General features: G+C 43.4%; 2 protein-coding genes across 4 annotated transcripts in view; one reads left to right on the top strand and one right to left on the bottom strand.

Moving 5' to 3' along the window:
- Positions 1-21,493, bottom strand: part of LOC136430255 (mucin-2-like) — a 51,064-nt gene extending 29,571 nt beyond the window's left edge. The window contains exons 1-15 of one of the 2 annotated variants that reach the window (XM_066420695.1): positions 21,283-21,493; positions 9,355-9,532; positions 8,749-9,044; positions 8,358-8,453; positions 7,310-7,402; positions 6,364-6,459; positions 5,978-6,073; positions 5,544-5,639; positions 4,615-4,710; positions 4,353-4,391; positions 4,005-4,144; positions 3,338-3,477; positions 3,014-3,104; positions 2,744-2,879; positions 313-440 (exon numbers count right to left, since the gene is read on the bottom strand). In XM_066420695.1, the coding sequence (XP_066276792.1) occupies positions 313-440; positions 2,744-2,879; positions 3,014-3,104; positions 3,338-3,477; positions 4,005-4,144; positions 4,353-4,391; positions 4,615-4,710; positions 5,544-5,639; positions 5,978-6,073; positions 6,364-6,459; positions 7,310-7,402; positions 8,358-8,453; positions 8,749-9,044; positions 9,355-9,532; positions 21,283-21,346 (1,785 nt within the window). In that variant the 5' untranslated portion in view covers positions 21,347-21,493. Of the gene's footprint in view, positions 1-312; positions 441-2,743; positions 2,880-3,013; positions 3,105-3,337; positions 3,478-4,004; positions 4,145-4,352; positions 4,392-4,614; positions 4,711-5,543; positions 5,640-5,977; positions 6,074-6,363; positions 6,460-7,049; positions 7,143-7,309; positions 7,403-8,357; positions 8,454-8,748; positions 9,045-9,354; positions 9,533-21,282 lie in introns of both variants that reach the window. The other variant, XM_066420697.1, reaches the window with a different exon arrangement.
- LOC136430256 (uncharacterized) overlaps positions 6,053-25,772 on the top strand; it is a 37,243-nt gene continuing 17,523 nt past the window's right edge. Inside the window, exon 1 of one of the 2 annotated variants that reach the window (XM_066420699.1) lies at positions 6,053-6,161. The gene's annotated coding sequence lies outside the window, so the exon portion shown is untranslated. Of the gene's footprint in view, positions 6,162-6,391; positions 6,504-25,772 lie in introns of those variants that run through there. The other variant, XM_066420700.1, reaches the window with a different exon arrangement.

Here is a 25,772-nt window from a genome sequence, read left to right as displayed (position 1 = left end):
AACTTAAAACCACCACGAAACTTTTTCCCCACCTATTACTGTAGCCCTACTATTGCTTAAACACGAACTTAAAACCACCAAGAACACTCCATTTTCTCCCTACTGCAAAATAAAAACCACGCGAACTTAAATGCATTTACAGTAAGTGGTGTCAACAGAATTAGAATTGTTTAGAACACTCAATGAAGGTTCCTTAACCTTACATGTTGTCTGAAAACTCTGTTTGAGACCTTATCCAGCTGTTTGGTTAACATGCAGTTGAGACAGCCACCTTAGACAATGTTAGATTATATTGCTAGCACAATGACACACCTGAAGCTGCTGCTGTGTAGCAGAAGCACAGCTGGTGGGAGTGTTGGTATGCACGTTGGGGCAGTGCTCCTCGGCATCGGTCATCTTCCAGCTGTTTGCAAATGTGATTCTGCTGCTGCTGGAGGTGCCTGGAGGGGGGGGGGGGAGAGGCAAAGAACAGCAACTGTATATGCTTGGAAAGTATTTTACTTTCAGTGAGAGAAGAGTTGATCAAAGCTAATTTGACCTTACAGTTGGCATCCCATACTGCATCCTACATACTTGCACTTCATCTTGCCTGGTTCACTCATATCATCATGGTAAAAGAGGAGAGGGAATCTCAACCCAGTTTGTGCTAAGATAGCTTTCTTCTTGCTGGTAATAAATATAGGATATAGGTGCTTTAATATGTACATGAACACTACATGAATGTTCAATTTGTCAGGAATTGTCCCTTCTTCTTTTTTCAATGAATTGTGTATAGCTCACAACACCCCTTTCCAGCAGTGCGTAGGCTGAATGAGCTGTCTTTGAGCACCAGAGCCAGGGGGTGTTAACCACTTAAACTTTCCCACTTCTGCTAAAACCCTGGAGCCACCCATGACAGGTGCCCATGCATGAAGGTGTCATTCCCACATCCACCCACACACGACAGATGCATGTATGCAAATTGACTATGAATAGGTCTGACTGGCAGGTCTGAAGGTCAGACGTTCCTCATCCATCACAGGATCATGTGCGAGGCCAACACCCATTCACCGAAGGTAAAAACATTCCAAAGCAAACATCCACCCTTTCACGACAGGTACACATCCTGACATTTTGACAAAAATAGGTGAAACTTTTACAGCTGAGCAAGCCTGAACTTGATCCATAATGTGATAACAGGTTCTCTGACACCAGCTGCACTTGACTAAATGTGCAAACAAGACTTAGTCTAGACTTATTCATTGGTCCATTCAGTAACAGTTTTAACTGCTTTGGCCATTTTGTGCCTTTGATTATGATACTGTGTTGTGCTTCCAGTAACATTGATTTTCAAGCAGTCACTTTTTTGAACGGTTTGGCCAAAACATGGAGAGACTTTCCTGCATGCGGAATGCAAGTGTGGGGACAATTTCCAAGATTGCCTTTGATCTCACAAATCAGTGCCACACACTTAAGACCAGACTTCTCAGGTTTCTGAAAGCTGACTGAGTGAACATATGTCACGTAGTTCAGGTTTAAGTCAGAGGTGACTGACCTCCAGAACGTGTTATTGCCTTTATTCACATGACTGTGCAACTTGTTACAGGGCAAAATGTTTTACTTTCACAGACAAAGTTATTGATATTGTCAGGTACCCTGCATGTCCTTGTCTTAACAAGAAATGAGAAACATGTACGTTTAAGTGTCCTGGTGGTGTGCCTGATATATCATATACCCCACAGGCAAAGATGATAATCTCCAAGCAGATGTAAGGATTCTGCTTGAAGTCTCAGTGTTTTACACCTGCTTTTGCAACATTTATAGTATTTTTCTCTCGTGATTCACCTCCTCCAATCGTTAAGAAAGGGCAATACTAGAAAAGTTGAGATACATGCGGCACAAACATGTACTATAATTGCTCAATTCACCACCATCATGTTTTTTTGCCATCTGTACATGATGATTGTATATGTATGTTTGTATTCAGGGATAGGTCCCACTAATGCTGTCCCTTCAAAGCCTCCCCACACAATACTAATGAATTGGTGTGTTTGCGGGAGGGTTTGTTGTCCCTTCCCAGTGACCCATGGTACTGGCATTTGCTCAGTTGTGGTCCCCTTCAGTGGTGACATCCTCTTACTTTCATCCATCCCAAAAAAAACAAGTCAGACAATAAATCATCTATAAACAAGTCTCTGTCATGTACAAAACTGCTCATCCTTCTCAAAACACCCAGATGACACTCATTCTTAAGACTCTTCCACGAAAGTAGAATGTCATATGCAGACTCACAGGTAGGAGAAACACAAAGCATGTTGTTACGGACCTTGTTTGATTTGTTACCTCTTCACACAAAGCTTTTCACGGTACTGGTTTTCAAAGACAACTGAGTACATGGATGCCCATGTTTCTACAGGTTTTAAAGGGTTTGGCAAATATCTCAGTGTCCATTAATCTGTCGCAAAGAAGATGTTAGGCCTTCCAGTGTCAGGGCTGATTAGAACTAAATGCTTTAGAATCAGCCCATAACACTTGGCGGAGTTATAGTACAACAGACAAAATCTGGGGAAGGATTCCTTTACTTAATATTCCTATGGGAAATGGTTTTTCAGCTGGAATATAATCTCTGGCACCATCAATTTTGGATAGCAAAAATTGTCAGCACTGTCAAGATCAAAATGTATTTTTTTACGATCTCCACAACTCACTACACTGCGGGGATAGACATTTGATGAGGACCACACATGAAGAAATAGTTTCTTACCATCTCTGAGTCTGTATTCATCTGTTGAATCTCCATTGAAGTTGCCGCAGAGACCACAAAGAGTTCCTGCAAAGTCCTCGTCAACCTCCACGTACACACTTGTCACGCCGTCCCAGTAAACTGCAACCCTCACCAGCTGGAAGGTTCAAGGGAAAAATCTACACATTCAGCAAGTACACTCAACATGCCAGCTCTATTCTTTAGATATTAGATATTAGAATAAAGAATTTGTCACATTATAGATAAACTTCCGATTATTTCTTGACTTACCTTTCCATCGAATTCAGGCATGAGGATGACACGGATGTAGTCTCCAACTTTCTCCACCTTCACACCTTCTTCAGAGTTGGGCAGAGACAAACTGGGAAGAAAGAACCAATTTTTTTGAATTAAACTGTATTCTACTACAAAGCCTACAGGCTTCATTGCTTCATCTTTTATTCTTGATGACTGTGCAGGAAGAATGTTTGTGGTTTGCAGAAATCAATTTGAAAGTTGTTTGCTTCGTTATATTTATTGTTGGCATTCCTGATAAGGTTGTGACGACAACTGCTGCAAGGCAATGACCATATCTTCAACTTGTCAGGTACATACGTCACATCACCCTTGGTGACCTCGTAGTTGTGTCCCTGGTGGAGGATCAGGTCATGTGACAGGCCCATCATGTGAACTCTGACCTCGCGATGACAGAGCAGGGAGGAGGCGGTGCAGTTGGGGTCATTCCGGACAAACACCTGATGGGAAGCCAAAGACAGATGTCAATGTTGAAGAGTGAAATTTAAAATCAATGGCAGGACATAAGGAACACATTGCATGCACATGCATTATGCTCATTGCCATTTAGGTCTATTAAAGGTGTGCCACTACAAAGAGATTCTGTAAAGTCACTGACGAAAGACAGCGGATGCTGTCTGAAATGTCTTAACAAAACGTATCCAGTGGCTTGAGTAACTTTTACATGGAGCACTACTTTTTGTGAATTGAAAACTAAAGTTAATGTTAAGTAATCCTTTTGTATCCTGATTTGTTATGATTTGTCATGTAATGTAAGGGCTCCCTCGGAAATCAGTTACAATGTTAACTGATGGGACCACCCTAAAGATTAATAAATAAATGAATAAACAAAAACTTGTCAGATTTGAAATATCATCCTGTGAGGGAGCAGTCAAGTGTGAACTGTTCAACAGGCTGTCGGTCTTTATAATGGTTATAACCACTAGTCTTACACAGGGTCAACATGTACATATAGTTCAGGACTCACCTGGTATGTAGCCTGCTGACAGTCCCCAGACAGCAGGTACTGGCAGGTGCCAGGGAAGGTGTAGAAATGTCCATCAAACGTGAAGTAGTGCTGATGTCCAAATGCACCACAGGACCGTCCGCTGTGGTCTGGTGCTGGGGCTGTGTTATATCATAAACACTCACAAAGTTAGACCACGGGATGAAATATATCGTTCAGTTGAATCTGATATTGATAAATTAATACTTTATAAAAAAAGCTTTCCCTATTAGTCTACAATTAGCTTAACCCATGCTATTGATGGTTAGATACAATGTACCTTGATTCGATTTATAATTACTTGTAAAACAGTTAATCAAATGTGCTTACTTGTTTGTAATTGAGTAATCCCATCATCCTGGTACAGGTCTGTGAGTAAACCAAACATCTGTTAGCAATCCTTTCATAATCCAAGTGTTGCTGACAAGACAGCAATGACAATGTTGTAACGTTATATCAAATTTATATTATCTTATATCATAATGTTGGTTAAAACTAACCATAAACTTATTGGTAGATTGGTCTGATCAAGGAGGTTTTAGTCTGATAAGACACAAAAGTGTGGAATGAGCATTGAATTTGTGAGACATACCGTACTGGCACTGTGGTCCACCGTAGCTGCTGGGGCAGGAGCAGCGCCCAGGCTCGGTACAGACTCCTCCATTCAGACACTCCTGTGTGCAGATCGCTGCAGGGGGGAGGAAGACACAACATCACCAACTGCTGCCGCCACGGCGTCAATAAACTTCTACAAACTACTCACAGTAAGTAGGTCCTAACAGGTCAACACTCCAAATTAACTATAAATCATTACTGAAGTCTCAAGGCTGAATAAGAACCGAGAAATGTCACTTCACAGGCAAAAGTCCTGTCAGCTGTTCTAAGTTCACACTTGGCGGTACGCCGTGGGGAATTCCCCGCCAATAACTACAAGAATGACCATGCTAATACTGGCATTTTTACCTCCATAATTCTCAAGAATAAAAGACTTACGACCTTTAATTAACTCTGAAAATATATAACATTATTTGATAAAATCCCATGTAAGAATTGTTTATCTATTTTAGTAGCTGACGGGCCCAAAAAAGTAGCCTTACTGCCCGACAGCAACAGTCTTTCCTGCTATTAAGGAAATTCGGTCATGTGGCAGACTCTTATCCTGTATTGTTACATGTGCGCATGTGCTCTAGCAGACGACGTACCGCACGTGCTTTTGCGGTAAATTTCAGTTTGCAAAAGATGGCCTATCTCTTTAAGTTGGACATGGAAAATTATGTCCCCGTCGGTTGATGTTTGAAGAGTCAACGCGTGTTGTGTAGATTAAAAAGTGGGCGAACAAAATCAAACAACCGTAAAGATATAACGTTAATTTCAGTGCGTGTTTTATCCGTATTTACTGCATTATAGATCACTGTGCCACATCTACATTACAGAAACAAGGCACCCTCGTTAAACCAGGACCCCATATCGCTCCGCGTGGTTTAACGAGGGTGAAACAAGGAAGCTGATGAGATGACTGACGTGTTTGACAGATCGGTCCTTCCCATCCCATCTGACAGCTGCAGGTGTCCGGGGCAGAACACACCCCTCCGTGCAGACAGCTCGGGTCGCACACCGCTGCAAAACACACGGTTAACTTTTAGAAAACTTTACAATTTACAAAATAACACTTTTTTGGGGGTTAAACAGAAAGACAGCAGTTCAAAGTACCGTGCGGTAACATATTTTCTGTTTAAAAATTATACCGGCTCGTAAGTTTTATTTCAGTCTTGCCGTCTTTTTTTAAAAAGCACATTAATCACATCAAAATGAACTTGCAATTTGGTATTTATCTTATCAACGAAGTGACCTGCCCACTGTGACTAAGACGACCAAAAAGGTATACAAGCCCCCTTGGTTAAACAGTGGAATGTAGCCTCTTATTCTTGATGGCCACATGATAGCCTCCGACTCACGTGTTTCGCACTGCCGTCCAGAGTATCCGATCTGACAGGTACAGTAGTCCGGGCTGGAGCAGTAGCCGCCATTCTCACAGGAAGAGTGGCAGATGGCTACAGAAACGAGAACGCATGACAGTTAATATTGCTCACAGTAGAACCAGATTGTGTCAACTTCATCATCCCTTTAGCCACTGAAACGGTAAGTTTAACCATATGGGTGAAATGCATGCAGAAATGTTTGGAAATGCTATCATTCCTTGTGCACATTGATGTTTATTTCTTCTGTTGTACGTAAAAACTCTAGCTTGTATTTCTAGTTGAGAGAAGGAACGCCCCTTGCTGCATGTTCGGTAACATTGCATGAGCTCCTGAGTACTCGTACATTGTACATGGTTCCCCACCTGTCTGACACTGGTCTCCCTCGTATCCCTCCTCACACTCACACACGTTCGGCTCTGTGCACGCTCCTCCGTTAGCGCAGACCGGGTTACAGATGGCTGGGGAGAGGAACACACAACACTGTTAGGGACCGTCTTCACACGTATGTACATGCAGTCTGGAAAACGTATCGTTTTTTGGTATGTTGCTTTTTTTCACAATGTTGTCTTCCAAATATATGGCTCTTATCAAAGAAATGCAAAACTTCCAGGTGTTGTATAATTTCAGCATGTCGGTATTTATTACCGAATGAAAGCAATACATAAAACGATTGAGAGGAGATTGAGTCAAACCAGAGGAAGCACGTGCACGTCTCAGACAAGATAAGGTACTTTCTTTACACACTGGTATACAAAGATTCTAAGCGAGAAGCAAAAGATACCGTCAAAAGGCAAAAGACAAAAATGCGTTTAGATCAGTCTTGTTGAAACAATGTCAACATTTGTCGACAGATTTGAGAATGGGCTCCTTTATCAAAACACTTAAGACGGGGTCTCAGTAGATCCCTGATACATTTTTTGCACGTTATTAGTAACGTGCATGTAACTGTGATGTTTGCAAACCACATGATGGACATGCAATAGGCTGGAGCAGTTGTCTGAGACGAGAGGGAAGCAGGCGCCACATTACTCCACACCACACCCCCTACCTGTTCGGCACACCCGCCCTTCCCAGCCCACGTCACACGTGCACACGTTCGGACCTGTACAGCTGCCATGTCCACACGCACGCGTGCATGTGGCTATGGTCACAAGAGAGTAATCATCATTTTTCAACATAAATGTTCCCACCTGACAAGGCTTTGAGTCAAACTTCACTCTGTACAGCCTCCATCACCATTAGAGCTGCTTTGAATGTTTGACTCGGTTGCTTGTCAAGTGGAGCACATGACAATGCTAAGTTACCTACCCTGTTCACATGTTTCTCCTTGGTAGCCATCATCGCACAAACAGGTGTTAGGGCCGGAGCACGAGCCGTGAACGCAGGTCTGCGCGCACACGTCTAGAGGAGCGGGTTAGGGGTGAAGGAGGGAGGGAGAACTGGCAAGTTAGTCAAGTTAGAAGATTAGATATAAGCTATTGTGCCCTGTAACGCGTTGAAACTTTTAGAAAAGAAGCACGAGCAAGTTAAAGATAACGGCGTTGATAAGAATAAAGCAAAACACAGGCACGATGTGACGACGGATGAACAAAGTTATATGCACGGCTAGCGCTTGCAGTTCGGATTACGGATTGTGTCCAGCTTAAGCACAAAACTAAACATATCTGGCATAAAGTAGCGACTGTCTTCAATATTAGTTGTGCCAATATATATGAGCTCAAGGTTCTACATTGCGTGCGGGAATGCCTCCAATACAGACATACGACAGTTAACTCAACATGAATGTCAACTACGTAGTTGACTTGACATCGTTAAATGCAGAAAACGTAGTAACAAAAGACCTTTACAGTCAAGTTCGATGTGGGTGCCCAGGAACAATGTTGAAACGAAAACGTTGTTTGCAGAGTTTGACTTTGGCGGGGTTTGGTTTCAAAGCCGATAGACAGAATGACATCCCAAAGAGGGTGGTATTGTTTCTAGCTGATTCATAGTCAGAGTTTCCGTCGTGTGGGACGTGGAATGTTCAATGTTCCATGCGATGGCAATGTACGGTAAAATGTCACAACAATGCGAGGCACAGTCGCACCCGCTTTACTGTATTTGCTTTAGAAAAAGGAATTTTTGTTAGCATGTTCTGAACATCGCTTTGTAACGTTAGCTCCAAAACATTGCTCCTGTGATATTAGCCGATTTTCCTATTATTTTTGCATGTTTTTTGCCTGTTTCATTTGATCAAGTTAACTTGATGTAGTATCACCTACTATATTTGTAGTGCGGATCTTAAAGAGGCATACCTTCTATCTTGTTCGTGTAGATAATGTTAAACAGTAAAAGAGAATATTCTAGAGAAACTCACGGTCTGTACAGTATGTTCCTATCCATCCTGGTGCACATTGGCACGTGTTCAGTCCGGTACACACACCGCCGTTCTCACAGTCCTGCTGACAGTACACTGGGGAGAACGGAAGACCACAGGTGTTCACGCTTGACTACGCCGTATTTCTACTGTTTCACGTTATAAGCGTAAAATTCTACCACATTGTTTTGCTGATACGTAAAAACGTTATGAGTTTTGACCCTCCACTAAGTGTCAATTGATGTTGCATGAATACTGAAGAATACACGCTAATATCATAAAAAAGATGTTACTTCATGATGACTTTATATTGAATGAATGATTGATTGTGTTTTGTTGCTGGTTTGCCGTTTATGACATCCTCAGCGTTGTTTAATCTGATCCCACTGACCTATGGTGCCGTTGACGATCTGGATGTTCTGGCTAATGATCTCAGTCTCGCTCTGACTCTGACTCTGGCTCTGGCTCTGGCTCTGGCTTTGCTCGTAGAACTCGTCTACGCTGGATTCCGATTGAGTCTGAGTCTGGGAGAAGAAATCATCCACAATGGGTTCTGCCTCGGCTTGAACCTGGGACAGCACGTCTCCCACGGTGGGTTCGGGCTCGGCTTCGGCTGGCAGGCCGCTCGGCAGGTCAGACCACCTGTCCAGGCTGCTGCTCGGCCACAGGTCACGTTTGGTCCGGGATCTAGGACCATCAGGAGCGACGGATGGTTGTCAGATGACAATATATAACACAAAGCGCCAGGCACTTTGAAGTTAGCACATTATTTGGCAATTACATTTTCGGTTTTCAAATACAAATTAAACGTCTTATTTCTGCCCTAACATTCTAGTTAAAGAGATATGTGAAGAATGCAAAGGTCATCAGATTTGGTAAAATTTCTTAAAAAGCTGAGTGACTAGTGTTAACGTTACATTGTATTTTGCACTCAGTTTTGTTGGATTCCCCAGGAGCTCTGCACGCAAGAATGTTCCCTAGTGTGTATGTGACTCACTTTTGGTTCTCCTCCCGAGCATTAATGTCCTCGGAATGCCACAGGAGATTCCTGGACTCATGTGGAAGATCTTCGTTCACATCTTCGTCAACGATCGTTTCTGGAGCTTCTCGGCGGGCTCTGTGGATCTCTCTGCTGCTGGATTCCTGGTTCTTGTTCACAGCAACGCCACATCCCTCTGCAAGGCAAAATGCTATTGTTTTTTACATGATTTATAAGAAGAGTACCCCGAGTTTCTCTAAAAAATATCAATCAATATGAACTTGAACCTTTAGCAAACTGAAGTAGCCGTTTGACACCCAGTTCTCTACAGGTTACAAAGTTAGGCAGCAGGGAGAAGGTCAAGAATACGTTTTGTTTTCATATTGTCCATTTGTCACTTGCTTTGTGTCAGCACCTCCATGGGTCTGGCCGAGGGAGGACAGCTAGTTCAAACATTGCACAAAGTTTATTGGCGAAAACATTCCATAGCGCACCCCACAGACACGGCCCCTCGTGCGTCAGATGATAACTAGATTATGTCAATCAACTTCTTTGAGTTTGTACATCAATGTAGACGATGCGTTTTTCAATATCAACTAGCTAAACCTTTAGTCCGTTATCAGGACTGACAATTCAATTTAACTTGTCGGACGTTGGTGTAACTAAGTCATCTTATGGGTTGTGTTCAACGTACGGAACAAGACGTCAACAAAGGGAAAACAAAACCTTTCAAATGGATATAAACTTGCGGAGCCCAACCCTTTTATCCTACATCGGTACAAAAGAGGTTGAAAGCCACTGGATGGAAGGACTAGCGTTTCTATTGAAAGGAACATACGGTATGATCCCCATATTAAGGGACATGTCTTCCGTGAATCCTTAGCTTACCAGCCTTAAACGGGCCTGTGACTCTTACGTCCATGGAATGTACGGACTCTTTCGAAGGTTTCCTTTCGTTGCGGTAAACCTTTCATCACTCTCACTATTTATAGACTGCCATCTCGCTTACTGACAACCACCTCAAACCACGGTCTTCTCCTACTAGAACTACAACTTTCTCGATTACTTCCCTCTACGACACTAGTATTTTTAGGACGACGTCAAAGTAAGAATATCAGAAGATTTGAGCATTATTCTTCCCTGTCACATAGCAACAGTGGATCACTGAGGATCTAATTTCTAAGAAATATCAAGATGTATTTAGATTGGTTTCTATGACAACTTAACCTCGATAAGTGAGTGCAAACTGACCCTTTCTGGCCGGTTAGGCTCAAGTCATTACGTTCTGTGTGAGCAATGTTCCAAGATCTATAAATAAGCCCAAAGCTGTCAACAATCACTAAGTAATTTACAAACACTGTTATAAAAAAAAACAGTTAATCATGCACCCATTACGTGGGAAAGCAAAGCAGGCGAAGTGCACTGAGTAAGCAAAATCAATCATCTTGAACAAAGATATTCTAACACTCTATGTTTTGTACTATACTTGTGGTACTCCCATGAAGAGGGAAATGATCATAATGAAAGGATAAACATGATAAATTCAATATATGCTCCATATTCTGTGTACAAACCACACATAAGGTAAATAGCGTGTCAGACGTTAAAAGAACATTGCAGTGTTCGACTGAAAAGACAAGGACAATATCGCAACATATACGTGACAAGCAAATAGCAAGGGTGCATATTTTCTTTTGGAATTTGTACACCCAGTATTGTGCTCTTTGTAGTTGTGTTGAGGTGGAAACCTTTTGACGTCAACTGTATCATCAAGCCGATAGGCAACTTATTGTCTGTAAAGGTACACGGGGGCGGCTGAAAGAATTATTTCCGGCTTGACCTTCAAAAAGAAAGGTCGTACTGCACACTTGTGTAGTGAAGACATTGCTCTGACGGAACATTTCCTCGAAAAAATGCACGCGTTCATCTATCAACTCGGGAGAGCTTTTAACTGCATAAATCTACTACCGAGGTAGGCACTGAGTCTATTCAGTATTCTCAGGCCCATGGAAGCCGCCATTGTGGAGCCCATGTCCATGCCAGGCACCATTAACTGTGGTAATGGCCGTGACGTCAACACTAACTGTGGACAGGCCACTAGCGGTGTATGACGTAACTACACGATGTAGCCGTTCTTTGTGTTAGACCGGTACTCGATGACGAGGTAAATGCTGTTTGTGTCACATGAAGGAAGGGAGTACTGTTCAACAGACTCCAACAGTGCCAAGCCGAGTGTCCAGCGATATGTTTATGTTAGTTGTTCCATATAATGCTTACGTCATCTACTCGAGAAAAGTTATGATGGACAGAATTTTATCTTCAATCAGTTCTCTTGAATAAAGCTTGCGTCTTTTCGATACAATTGTTAATTTTATCAATCATGATCAGGGGTTGGTGATAAACCGGGTGTGTCTTGAGTCTGGCATTGGGAAATGGAAGTCGTTTGAAGTCATGGGCACGTGGCGGTACGAGTGGCGCTGATGGACAAGAGATGTTGAGAAAGTAGGGATGCTTTCTTAAGCAGTTTAAGTTGTGAATGGACTTGACGTTATATTGTTGATATTACAGTGTTTGCCGGGGGCTCTGCGTTGGTCATTATAATGCGTTTAGTCTGTGCAAGAATGGGCAAGAGCACAATGGGACATTGAACGTTTTCGAAAGTAGAACACGGTCAACACTTGAACGTGACGTTCGAGTGAAACAGGAAACTACCAGTGTCTCTCTTGTTTCTACAGCGCGGCAGAGCAAAAGCTATTGAGGGTCTCTTATCAGGACTGTAGTTTTCAGCATTGATGACGCCTTGTGGCTCCTGCCCAGGTTCCCATGTGCCAAGAACTGTAGGGTCTCCTCTATGCTCTGATATAAGATTCTACCTTAGAGAGGTAGAATTGCCGGAACGATCGATGCCCGTTTCTTTTTCAGTGTTACAATGATGTGGTCTTTTGATCGATTTCACCTTGGAAGCTATTAGGTCTACTTTAGTAAAAAAAAATGCTTGTAACTTCCACCGGATGTTTCAACTTTTGAATTGCTTCTACACCATGTATTATGTAAATACATTAGTATTTAGATAAACCATATGGTGATGTAAAACCAATAAAAGCCATAAATGCATTTATTGTTGTGAAAACACCCCTCCCCCTATATTCCTCGAACCCGGCTTTCAGTCGTAATAGTAGTGACCGGCGCTTGAATCAGAGAATAAGTGTGTTGATGTTTCTGGGTAAGAATGATGTGACATCAGCTAAGCATACGTTTGCCGCAAGTGCAATGCAAGGGCGTAATTTCAACACCAAGGTGAGTTCCACAGGTAACAACATTAGTAGCTCCGACAGCCACAGGAATTCAAGGGCATCTTGAAAGCAGGTTTTGGAAAGCTTTCGCCACAGAGATGCTGCATCTCTCTGGAACAAATTGGGAATGTCCACACAAAACAATGGCAGGGTGACCTGGTGTAGTTTTACAAGTCAAACAAGAAGTATACACAGCTGGTGTGCGCCAGGTGAAAATGAGGTAACGCTGTAACTTCAGACCACTTCCAAGTGTGAGGGTGTCTTAATGACCATGCGGGCAAGGAACGTAGTAATTCCGCAATGGCCCAAGAAAAGGCCAAGTAATCTGTTTGCGAGAGTTTTTGTGGGCAGTAAATGAAGCAGAAAGTGCAGTCATGATCAACATCTTCGTTTCTGAACTTGTTGTTGCATCAGCGGCTATGTAATAGAAATTGTGCAATCCCACTTAGTTAATCGAGTCTCCTATGACACACAGGTTAACCTTGTAGCACAGATTAGACTACCTTTCTCCACAGTTGTAGGTATGTACGGATGACACGGTCATCCCGGTGATTCTAGGATAATATCCGGAACGTTAACGCTGACTTAGCAAACGTAACACCATATCACTTCCCTGTGGCACGTTCGACCCATTTCTGCCGTGATTTGGGCTAATCCGGCATGAGTACGCCTTTTGTGTACTCTACTTGCCATTTTTAGTCGCCAGATTTGTTGTTGTTATTTGTTGACATAAAGGCATCACCAAGGTAACAAGTAAAGCCCCCCTCTCACTGGACCAGCGGCACGCTGGCGGGTCGCTGCGGCCGATCGAATTGACAAAGCACTCAACGAATTTCATCGAAAAAAAAACCGAATCTTTTAAAGCTTTGTGTGTTTTGCTGTCTCTTTGGTCATACTTGTACGTTTTGAACGATGTTCCCATATATAAACTAGTCAAGGGTAACAATGAGAGGGGGGCTTAAGATTAGAAATAATCAGGCTAGGTGACAGAAAGTCAGGCCTCCCACCACGGTTTATTTATATACATGGTTTCTTTTCGTAGCCTCCTTTGATAGCAGTCTCTTCGAGTCTGACGTTTTTCCGCTGCCGTATCAATGCAATAGAATCCGAGCGCAATGGAACTGATACGTCATCAGAAAAAAAGTCAGACTGCTAAGGAGGCTAGGAAGAAACCGTGTTGGATGAGCACCAGAAAAAGCACTCGGGTTACTTTTCTTGGAACAGAACAACGGTTGGCCTTGCTCTACACGCTTACAGACAACATGCCCTGGTATTTTGCATGTTGTGAGATCAAATGAAAAAAAGTTTCTCTAACGTAAGGAGTAAAGAACGAGGAAGACAAGTTCAGAATTCCAACACAGTCTACCGGGACCTCTTCCACGTTCTTTACTCCTGACTATATGGGTATGTGTCACGGCTTGTCGCCCATCTTCATGGCGATTGTTTTCTTATCAAGCTGGTAACAGTTACGTGCCAGGAGTGCGGAGCTATATGAACCGTGAAAAAGCTAGTCGTACTGAACACAAAACGTTTGTGGCGAGTTTGGGTTTAGTAGAATGAACAACACTGCCCAGCGACGTTCAGGACAAGGTTCGGTGAGGTTCATATACAAAAAACGAATGACGTGAGGTGGTGATGAAATGTTGACGGGAAACTATGGAATTAGGCTGCTGCAAGACCACACGTGTAGCGTGAAGAGAAAATGGGTATAACTCGAAAGAAGAAATTTCAAAAAGTCTACTTTACAACTGAACCCTTTCAGGATGTCCGTCTCATGATAGCGCTGTTTATGAGTAGACTGGCAGCTAAGGTTCACTATAACGGACAACGAATTTACTACCAACACGGTTTGTGACAACATAGTCAATGTTATCAGGACCCAAGAAAATACTAAAGTCGCTAAAACAAGGACAATAAATTTAACAACGCAGTTAGTGACAACACAGTCAATGTTATCAGGACACAGGAAAATACCGAAGTCACTAGAACACGGGTATTAGATTTAACAACACAGCTACTGACAACACAGTCAATGTTATCAGGACACAGGAAAATGCATAAGTCGCTAAAACAAGGACATTAAATTTATCAACACAGTGACAGCACAGTCGATGTTATCAGAACACAGGAAAATGTGTAAGTCGCTAAAACAAGAACATAAGATTTAACAACGCAGTTAGTGACAACACAGCCAATAGCAGGGCCTAGAATTTCCTTCCGCACAGATGAGTCTGTAATGTGATACACCACCTGTTGGTCAGAAACGAACTTGCGTGATGCGAGACTGTTGTCGACAACAGCGATGTTAGGTAATCAAACCTCAGCTTAGAACATTCCCTGCGTTCTGTGTAAGGTGTAAGGTTTTGTTGATAAGACTTTTTCTTGGAACTGCGGTTATTCACGAAGTAAAAGCATGTACAAAACATGTCCAGCCGGCCTTACAATGTGTTTACGTGTCAGAGAGCCAAGCTTGTTTACAATGTAACTCGCCATACCCAACACTATTAAGAGTTGGCGGCCCTAAAAATAACAACTTACAGTAACGTTAGATTCTTTTCGATATTACGACATTGCTCAATTGTATTCCCTCACTACAGTTGTTCGTTCAGGCAACTGAAGTTGGGAGATGTGAAACTTTTTCAACTTCCCCCATGACGTGTACGTGTGCTAACGCACCTTAGCGTAAGTACATAACTACCGACCGTCTTGTCCCATAGACACGAACCGTCCGTGCCACATCTAAACACACACCTCGTGCTCACAAAAAACACTAAACCGTGTCTCGACACAGCTACGGCCGTGCACTGATTTTCAAAACACAGCTCCCGCTCCTGCCGCGGGGAGAGGTCAAATTCCTGTGCTGCAGGAAGCACCAAGTTGGGCGAAACGCTACCGTAACTCTCAATGAAGACTGGGGATAACCATAGAAACCGTCAAGAAGCCCAGTGCGTCAATGTTAACCATCCGTAACTAACAGAAAGGTCCTTGTCCGCAGTCGTCTTATTTGTTCAGTATCGTTGTAGTGCTAATAGGCAGAGTTGGAACAATAGAGGGCTGAAGTGGCTAAAAAAACACACGCTACCGAGAGACCGTAAATGTGTGCCAACTGCCAAATGACCACCGAAGATGTCATAAACCGACTTAGAAATCAAACGTGTCCTAATCATTAACATGGACCAAAACCGTCGATGCATGTCAGGTCGGGATTCACATTTTGGTGTCTATGTTTAGAGAGTACTGCAGAAAAGGTACAGTTCGCACAAGGCACATCTTGTAGCAGGTGTATCAAGGAAGGAGATTTGCTCATGAATCATTCTACAGGTGCGTTTTTGAAGAGGTAGTTGATATCGGACAGCGGTAGACTCCACCAGGCCTTTCTACGGGAGGTCGAGTATGGATCGTAGAATTTGGCTAGGAGAGTCAGTCCGCGGGAAGCTTATAACATTTCCCCCTTTTGCGCCGGCCAATGGACCCTATGGTGGCCAAACTCCCCAATCATTATCCCTATAGCCAGCGTAGTTAGTCTGGTAGAGACCAGGACAGCGGGACCAGGGAGTAGGACTGCCGCAGCACACGTGGGGCCCTCACAGCCGACACACGACGAGCGATCTACCGACACGCACACAAAAGGCGTCCTTTTCCCCAAATGCTGACATAGCATAACACCACTGGAGTCAAGGGATCACTGCAAGGAAAGGGCACGGTCGAGATTTGGCGAAGCAACACGCTTTTCGCCCCCAAACCCCACCAACTACACATCGACATCAACATTTTTTAGGACAGAAAATGTCTTAGATTTAAGAGAGTTTTTCGCCTCGGCTTTGTTACAATAATCTTACATTTCTTCCATCATTTGCTCATTTGTGTCAAGATCACTCCGTCGTTATGAAAGTTTAGCACGGCTACAGTGTACATGTTACCACTATTATGACCGTTTACCTTGTTTCTCAAGACCGTGAATATAGAAACACGGAGCAAAAAAGTACGCCCCTCATATATAAAAGCGGTGCATATGTTGTGAAATGCGCAAATACATCTCATAAAAAAAAACAAGTTGTTTTCTTAATCTAAAACTCGAAAGGTATAATATGCTGAATTAGATGACTCTAGTATTGATGAAAACGTCGCGATCGCGGTGTGGCCAAATAGACGTCTACGCAGCTGCCCTGACCATGGGGCGGTAACAGCTCATTGCTCCCGTCTTTCACGTTGTTTACCATGCTGACGTGTGGACCAACTTTATAGTTGCATTTCGATGATATGTCGTACGTCACTGGTCTATTACCGTCCCCGATGTTTGGTTTCGCGTCTGACCCAACCCAGTTCTTCAATAAGTTTACAAATAAACATTTGTTCCCAGTCCCTGATTACACCGAGCTTCTTCTGATCCTAGGTTAAGAGTAGATTTGTTAAATCGCTCACCCATGAGCTATAGCGAGCTGCCACGTAATGCGGCTTGGTCTGTCCACACACAGTTTCTTTTTCATAGGTGGCTTTAGTGTTACATTTTCAATGTCTTTTCAAAAGCGTTGGCGGAAGAGGTTGTCAGCCTTTTCCGGTACGTGTAAAAGGACCTAGTCATGTCCTTGGTCAAATCTACGTCTAAACTGAACTATGCATAAAAGAGCCCACGGCCACATCCTTTATTCTTATATCGTTGAATACAACCACGTTGGTCCAAATGGAAATTAAAACGGTATTTTTGGAGGAGATATTTGTGGAAGAGGTTGGGCGAATTCAATAGCATACTATGCGTAGCTAGCGCAGTCTGTACATGTGTCATATGTGCCAGATTTCCATTGCGCACATCAATTTGCCCGGGGTTTTGTTGTACCAGAACAGCGGACAAGTAATGTATTTTTTTTGAAAGATCTTTTTCCGTCCCCTGAAGTGTAATATACAATAGAAAACACTTTTGTGGTTTTCTAAGATGCTGAGATGTAGAGGAGGGGATAAAAGTTTGCCCCGGACGCAGACAAACGTTCGCCCAACTTTTGCCTGACGGTTGTTCGATGTGCCTTGCTGCGGAACGGATCGAACAAATTAAGTGGCCGGGCGAGAAGAGGCAAATAAACGCACAACAGCCGTGGTAAATTAAAGTGCGTCAATATGTTTATTGAAAAATCAGCCATAGAAGGGCACAGGAAGTTGAAAACATGACTGCGCATTTTTGCTGGGCTGTGGTTATGTCATTGTAAAGACATCCTGGCTCAGTGTTCCTACACCAACAGCCACATCCTCCCGTGTATATGTTACAGGGAAGAAACTCTTTCCCATGATGACATAGGTGAGGCGGTGGTCACCAGGAAACTCTAAACGCTGAATTCTAAGTATTGACTTTAAGGCTTTGATTGGACTGAGTGCGCTGTAATCCTGTTAATTAGCGCTGCTGACTTGTGGGTGTTCAACTTGGTGAAAGTGAGCCACGACTAAGTGCACGGGCGAGAGAACACTGAATAATCGAGCCATCTCGATTGAAAGCTTCGCCACATATTTGCAGGTGGCGTGGGTTGGAATGGGATGCTATGTATACGGAAAGATGATGTAATCGTCCCTTGGTCCGTGGTTGCTTAAGATTTTTGGTCCGAATTCAATATGCTTCATTATGCCCATGTTACGAGCTTCGGCCGTACTTGTTGATCGCGCGCTATAAAGTCGCCGGAGCTCAAATCGCCCGTGAGTCGCGCATATTTTTTGCCTGAAAATCTACCCTATCACATAGAATGGGACCCACTGATTTGCGAACGTCGACCGATGATCGAGAGAACACCGGGTGTATTACTGCCGAAAATTTCATTTAGAGCTGGCAGACTTGTCGGATGATTGATTTTCCTGCTGCGTGAGAGGGCCGTTATAAATGCACCTGTCATCATGTAAATGCACCTGTCATCATGACAGTGACACAGTGACAGAGTACCGAACAGAGTTTCCTAGAAGGTTCCAGTCTCGTGCCAGGACCGTGGGGAGTTAATTCGCAATCTAACAAGTGGAGGAACAGCTGTAGAGATGACAGTGACGAGGTACTGAACAGAGTTTCCTGGTACCGAACAGATCTAGAGTTTCCTGGATGGAAGGTTCCAGTCTTGTGCCAGAAGCCAGGACCGTGGGAAGTTTGGCAATCTAACAAGTGGTGAAACAGCTGTAGGCTGTGTTGTTCTAAGTACCATTTATCACAACAACTGATCAGTCCTTCTAAGGTAACCCGACACAGACTGCCACACCTGTCTGTATAGCTGTTACTGTAACACCGGGAAATGTGTGCGCTAACAGCACCACGGGATGCTATGACGCCAGCGTCCTCCCACACTCCTGATTTTTCTCCGTACTGAAGTTTTATGGGACAAAGTCGTTAGCTACTTGATATGCTCACCTTTTCAAATGGCCGTTTACTCATTAACTCAACTCTATCGCGTCAGCATTATACTTTCAACTTTAGAAATGGCACCGGCAAATTACTTCCTTGTCGGGACAAAACATTTCAGACAATAACTATTAAGAAGCCTGTCGTTTTTTCCCCCTCTGAACAAGACAACACAACCGAATAACATGTTAGAACCATGATCTGTCGGGTATCGCCTCTCATTCCCCTCCATGTCCTATCATCTTTCTTTCCTTTTCATTCTCTACCCTTCCATTCTTCCCCTCCCGTTTCTTCTTACCCTCCCCCGTCCCTTGTCCCCTTGTCCACTGGCAGGACCCGTCATCCCGACATACGCCGTGCCTCACTTCCCACGGGACAAATCAAATCATGAACTGTCAGTAGGCCAAGGCACGACTCCGACAGCTCTACAACAAATCACCATTGGTTTCCTCTCTAATCGAATTAAATCAATATAATCGAGTTTGTGACCAGTTCGGCCCGCCAATCCGACAGATAAGTCTCACAAAGCTCAGTCAGTCGCCGAGGGAGAAAATGTATTCCGGCCATGCAAATATGCGTCCCATCTCAGACACCTGTTCCCCTGTAAAGTTTTCATAATTGTTCCGCGTACTTCGTGGCATTTGTTTGTTATTCTACAACTGATAAGCCGTGGTTCTAACTCTTGTGTACATTGTATTTTGAAGGTGACTTGGAACATGAACTTCCGACGGCCTCCGGAATGGTGCAATGGCCTAGTTGGTAGAGTGCTCGCCTTGCACACGGTAGGTCGTGAGTTCGAACCCCGGCCGGGTCATACCAAAGACTTTAAAAATGGTACATACTGCTTTCTCTGCTTAGCACTCAGCATTTGGGAAAGACATATGGAATTTAAACACACATCACTACCAGCGGACCAGCCCCCTGCTGTAGTGCCTTGCACAAATGTTTGTGGCCCAAGGGCTATAGAAATGGAGATGGGCGCCACCCCTATGCGTCTTTTCAACACGCCCGGGTCACTTTAACTTTAACTTTAGCTGATAAGCCGTGGTTCTAACTCTTGTGTAATTGTCTTTTGAAGATGACTTGGAAACATGAACTTTCGACGGCCTCCGGCGAGTGACAACTCGGCATGGGCGATGAGTCTTGTTGCCTTGTGCCCGATGGCTATCTATAGCTAGTCACGACGTTGTGTTTACGGCCGCTTGAATTCAGGCCGGAACGCCTTCTTACTTCACACATGTTCAAAATGCTTGTTACATTACAGACAGCTTTCAATAAATGCTCATTTTTCTGTCGATAAAGCTCATGAACATAAATCTCCATTGCGAATAGAAAACCTTCCTACAAGTGACAACCCTCCAACTGTCCAGTGTACGAAATCAGAACGCTTCATGACAGAACACGAACGAAATGAAAATTTTGGGCCCCGTTGATGATTTCTAGATAAACGACTCTGTATGACAACATGAGAGCCATGATAACATCTCCGCTATCTGTGACTAGAGCTCAGCCACTGCGATAACTGGAGGGCGCTGTGGGTTATACTGACTCTATTACGTGACTATTGTGCTGGGCAAAGCTTTTACATTGAAAGAGCGCACTCGAACCTGCTGCCTCAAAGCGCAGTCAAAACTTTTACAAAAGAAGACTAAGTGGAACAAATATGTCTGCTATTGTACTGCGTACAATTGTACAGCGGACTACCCCTGGGTAATCTGTCCAACGTGTTCCAGATTTCTGCCCGCTGTTCGCTCGTACTACATGGTCATGCGGAAAAAAGTTGGCGCCTGAGTTCGACAGGTGAAACGCACAGCCAGGCGCGACGGCAAACAAGACACGGCCCAGCGCGGTCCTTCCCGCTCCGCTAGTAAGTACTCCCGCCCAGGCTCACACTTTGTACACATGTCGACACTAAAACTAAACTAGACTCTACTTCTGAGGTGAAAACTTCATCAAGGCAATTATCACACAGCTAAAACTCCACCCGCAGCTGGCCCGACACCAACATTTGACACCTGTTCCCCCTGAAGAAAGTCTCATAACTTGAACTACTTAAACTTTTTCCAAATCGTCTTCAGGAAGAGACTGAGTCGTCAACAGGTATACAGGTGCATGTTTGGAGCTCTAAGTCCAAAGACTCTAGAATGCCAACGTTTTATCATTAGCGACCCAAAAGTTGTCACTAAGAAATATCCACCTGCCACCGCTGTAAAACATATGGCTATTTCAAATGAAAAGGGTATCCTTGCAGAAATAATAAAAAAAGCTCAGAAAGGTGAAAATTAGTCTTACCAGTTGACAGGACTGCGGCGAAGATCAGCAGAGTTGAGAGCGCCGCGGCGCGACGTATCGCCATGTTTTCTCGAGTGGACCTTTCCCCACCGAACGTCCCGTTTTAAGTAAAGCGCCGCACGCTTGGACGGTATGCTAATATCTCCCTGGAAATGTGGGGTTCGGCCGGACGTAGGGAAGGTTGGGCCTTACTGCGTGCCTCCCACCTCGCACCGCAGCATTTTAGTAATGACTGTTTACCGAGCAACCTGACAAGGAAAGGAATGGCGGGAAAGCCGCAGAAGATTCCTGAAGCGTAGCAAAACAAAATCTCTTCGTTTCCGTCATCTGTCAGTGTGAGGAGGAAACGAACACCTTACGACGATTTGAATCACGTCGATAAAAAATCAATTAATGGTTAATTTACGACATGAGAGAGATCATATTGCCGTTACAGCAAGAATTCAGATCTTGCAATTCGGCCTTTGTATGTAGTAAAAGCTTTCAAACGTTCGAATTCGGAAGTAAAAGTTTACATGTATAAATTAAACCCGAAACGTTGATGTGTAGTGATCATACTCCAATAATCAACAATGCTGATCCATGTTAACTCTTCAGAAACGATGACACTGACACACGCGCAAAGCGTACTTATTAGAGCAGTGCTTGTAGTCATGTTGTCTGTGTGGGGAAAACATGTTTTGAAGAAAAACTTAACTTCTGTCTCGCTCCCCAGTCTAACAATGTTTTGCTTGTCTGTGTGCTAACGAGGAAGAAAGCGACGAGAGTTTGCGCCCCGCCCCACCTCGCACACTGCGGACACGGGTGACTGCCCCGATGTGCACAGGTGATGTACAGGTACTAGGTAGCCTTGAATTCCGGCCGGTTCAGCAGAACGTGCAAAGGTTACCAATGTCACGGATTAGTCTGGACTATCGGACATGTCGAGCGCATCTGAGGCAGGTGTGTACAGGTGGGAAAGAGGGAGGACAGATCCGTTATGAATCCCACACAGAACGCAGGCTCTCACGATCCTTACTACATAGGATCATGCAATGATGCAAATCAAATCAAGGTCTATTGTACATGCGATGAGTGCATGATCTAACTATATCGTATTACAGAAATACAGAGAAATATAGGTCAGAAAACATGTAAACTTTGAGTGTGTTGAAATTCGCATGTATCGTGCTAGGTGACTTTCAGGAAGTAAAAATGGCCATACGCACTTTCCTTTGCTCATACCTTTGACGTTACCCGCGCGCCCTCACATTGGAAGAGTTACATTACTTTTCTATCACGATGAATTATTGTTCCGTTGATAAAAGTGTTTTCGTATAAAATCAGTACACATCGACAAAATGTATAGACTATAGTGAGTTAAATGCTTTGCAATGTATGTTCTCTCCTATGTACTATGTCTGTACTACCTGCACATCGCTTGACCAGACATGAAAGCTCCCCAGGCAACTATTTCCAGGGAAAAGGTGACGTATTTGTTTTTACATTTTTACTGTGATCTGGTTGGCTCCCCATGAGTGAAGACAAGGGTGGAGCGGCCAGATTTAGAAGACAGAGGGAAATGACAAATTGTCCGCATGCACGGATCGATATCACAGTCACCCACTTCCTTGTCTGCTCAAGGCATTGACGGTTAAACATGTGCATTTTACACTTTTAAGTGTTCACGGAGTTTGACTGAATTAAAATGTCTACCATGGATGATCAGTCTTTGCTATCAAAGTCAATGAACACGTTTGGGTTAATTTCTTATTATCTCCATGAAAATGGAGATATATATAGTTTTGGGTGTGTCTGTGGATGTGTCTGTCTGTTTGTCTGTTTGTCTGTCTGTCCGTCTGTCTGTCTGTTTGTGTTTCCGCACTACTGTAGTCAGCAGAACTCAAGAACCTCTTGATAGATTACGATGATATTTGGTATGTGGATAGGTGTTGTGAAGCCGAAGTTCAAGGTTGATTTTGGGCCCCCTGGTATGTGACCTTGGTACTGCAGCAGAACTTCCGTTTCTGTGTCTTTTGACCTGGGCGTGCTATGGTCTTGATTTTCGGGTGGCTGAAAGCTTGTGATGTAATAAAGAGGTGGTGTAGGTTTGGGCCTCCTTGCAGCTTGCTCTGGAACTGCAGGGTCGGTATTGTGAAAATCTTCTAAGGAGAATAACTGAACAAAGGAACGAAGGTTTTCCATGGTATTAAGTATGAAGGTAGTTTGAGATGTACTTAATGAAGTGCAAATTATGCTAATTGGGACTTAATTTGCATAATTAATGAGTTAAATCTATATTTGTAGTGTTTTCCATAATATGACTCAAATACATGTAACATATGTAGTTTATGGTAAGTAGAACATCAATAGATAACAATTATACAAATGAATACATAATTTGCATAATTGATACTAAAGCGCCATAATTCATCTAAATGGTAGATGATAGGTCTGTCAATATTGCGACATGTTTAAGTTGGTTAAAGGTGTTCATGACCAAGCATATATTATGTAAACGTATAAGTCATTTGCATAAACAGAATAGTACATGGAAATATGAGGTCGCGGAACTCTTGTTTTTGTAGCACTGAGAAGGCATGGGATTTTGACAACTTCTGGGCCGGGTTGGTCCAAGTGATAGTCCAGTTCAGCAGGTGCTACACTATACCAGGCATTATTCTCGTATTAAAGCATATGTAAATGTCCAGAAAACGATTTATGATTTGTGAAAAAGTCTGGCCGCGACCGCGTTGGACAGGTGGCCGCTATAGCCTAATTCTTATAATGCTTATGTCAATGGGAAAAATCCAAGGGACCGACAAAAAATGACCGCTATTGACAGGTGGCCGCTATGCAAAGGTGACCGCTAATACAGGTTTGACTGTACTTCACACATGCATGTCGTCGCTCGTTTACAGTGGAAACCTGCAAATGACTAGCCTGAGTACCAGCCTCCGTAGTGACGGTCACTACGGAGGCTGGTACTCAGGCTAGCAAATGACCGCAGGTGACCCCAAATGAAGCACGCGTTCGGTACAAACATGGTTAGGCGTCTAAAAACGCAGGACAAGTCTGGAACGTTTGAAACCATCGATAACGCATTGTATTGTTCACTTTAGACTGACTTGGTTTAAAACGCGTGTGTAAACCGGGCCACTGAGTCAGCGCCAGGGAGCAGCTACATTTCAAAAAGGGAATATTCTGAGAACCTCATGAGTGCACCCCACACACATGTTGTACACCTTATCTATTACTCACTCAAATCTTAAAAGTAGGGTGATGATAGTAAATATTTGCATCATACAGAATATCATTCTTCCAGTGTTTTCGTGGATGTTTGTTTAACATTGGCATATACTGATTCTCGGTAGTCGCTTTGGACAATTGAACTTGAGTCTTGGAGTATGAACTTGATCTGTAGGAATGTCACCTGCATCTATCATGTAGTCGTGGCACGTACACTCCGATTCAAAAATGGGGTCAGCCACTATGCAGTTACAAGGTTATAAAGTGTTCGTTTCTTTGTCATTATCTTAAGAGTAATTAACAAAATTTGGTTGATTTTGTAACCATAGCAATGTTGACTGTTAGCAAATGACACCTGTTTCTTGGATGTGTTATTGCTTTAGGGAACATTCCTAACTAAGGGAGGGACAAAATGTTTGCCAACACGTCAGAATTAACTGTCTGAGTTAGAGGTAAGTTTGCACGGTGAAAAGTCAGGAAGACACGAACACGTCATAAATCTTACAACCCGAATCTTGTGTCCAGTGGATGTGCGTTTGTATACAGCTATATCTTCAATGATTACCTGATTGAATTATAAAAACGTTGTAATATAATGAGCACTAGTCCATTAATCAACATTAGTATTACATGTCAGTAATGAAAATTATGACGTATATCTCTGCTTATTAAGGAAGGTCAATGTTCCGGAGAGCGTTAAACGCACACAAAGAAGGATTTAAGGGTGACTGATCTCACATAGGCATCAACAAAAAAGTTTAAGGCCATAACTTCAAGGTATTGTAAGATCTAAATGTTGCGTGACCGGAAGTGCGTTTGGATGGTTAGGCACTAATCCAGTTTGTCAACATGATATGTAAGATTCTAACCCTACAGGCTCGCGAGCATCGCTTAAATTAACTTATATGTAAGGAAAAGCTCGTGGTTGCGACGGCGTACATGCATGCCTGTACGCCGTCGTAACCACGAGCTCATTTACAAGTCGTGGGTGGGGGTCTGTTAGTAGAAAACCCCTAGCCTGGTATCCGTCCATATTATAGCTGCCGAGTCTCTTTCGTCCAACCCGGGTATAGAGAATAGGATGAAAGAGACTCGGGAGTTACAATAGGGATGGCTACCAGGCTAGAAACCTCAGGGAACAGGGGAGGCTTAATCATTTTATGCAGTAGACTCACGGGACAGGTGCTACGGGGATTTGTGTCTCGTCATTAGCATATCTTGTTGTGAAAGTTCGGCTCAACCTTTTTGCAGAGAGAGGCTCA

This window comes from Branchiostoma lanceolatum, chromosome 3, assembly GCF_035083965.1.
Source record: "Branchiostoma lanceolatum isolate klBraLanc5 chromosome 3, klBraLanc5.hap2, whole genome shotgun sequence".
NCBI classification, from domain to species: Eukaryota; Metazoa; Chordata; class Leptocardii; order Amphioxiformes; family Branchiostomatidae; genus Branchiostoma; species Branchiostoma lanceolatum.
The sequence above is the reverse complement of the archived record's forward strand: the minus strand, read 5'-3'. Positions and strand labels throughout refer to the sequence as shown.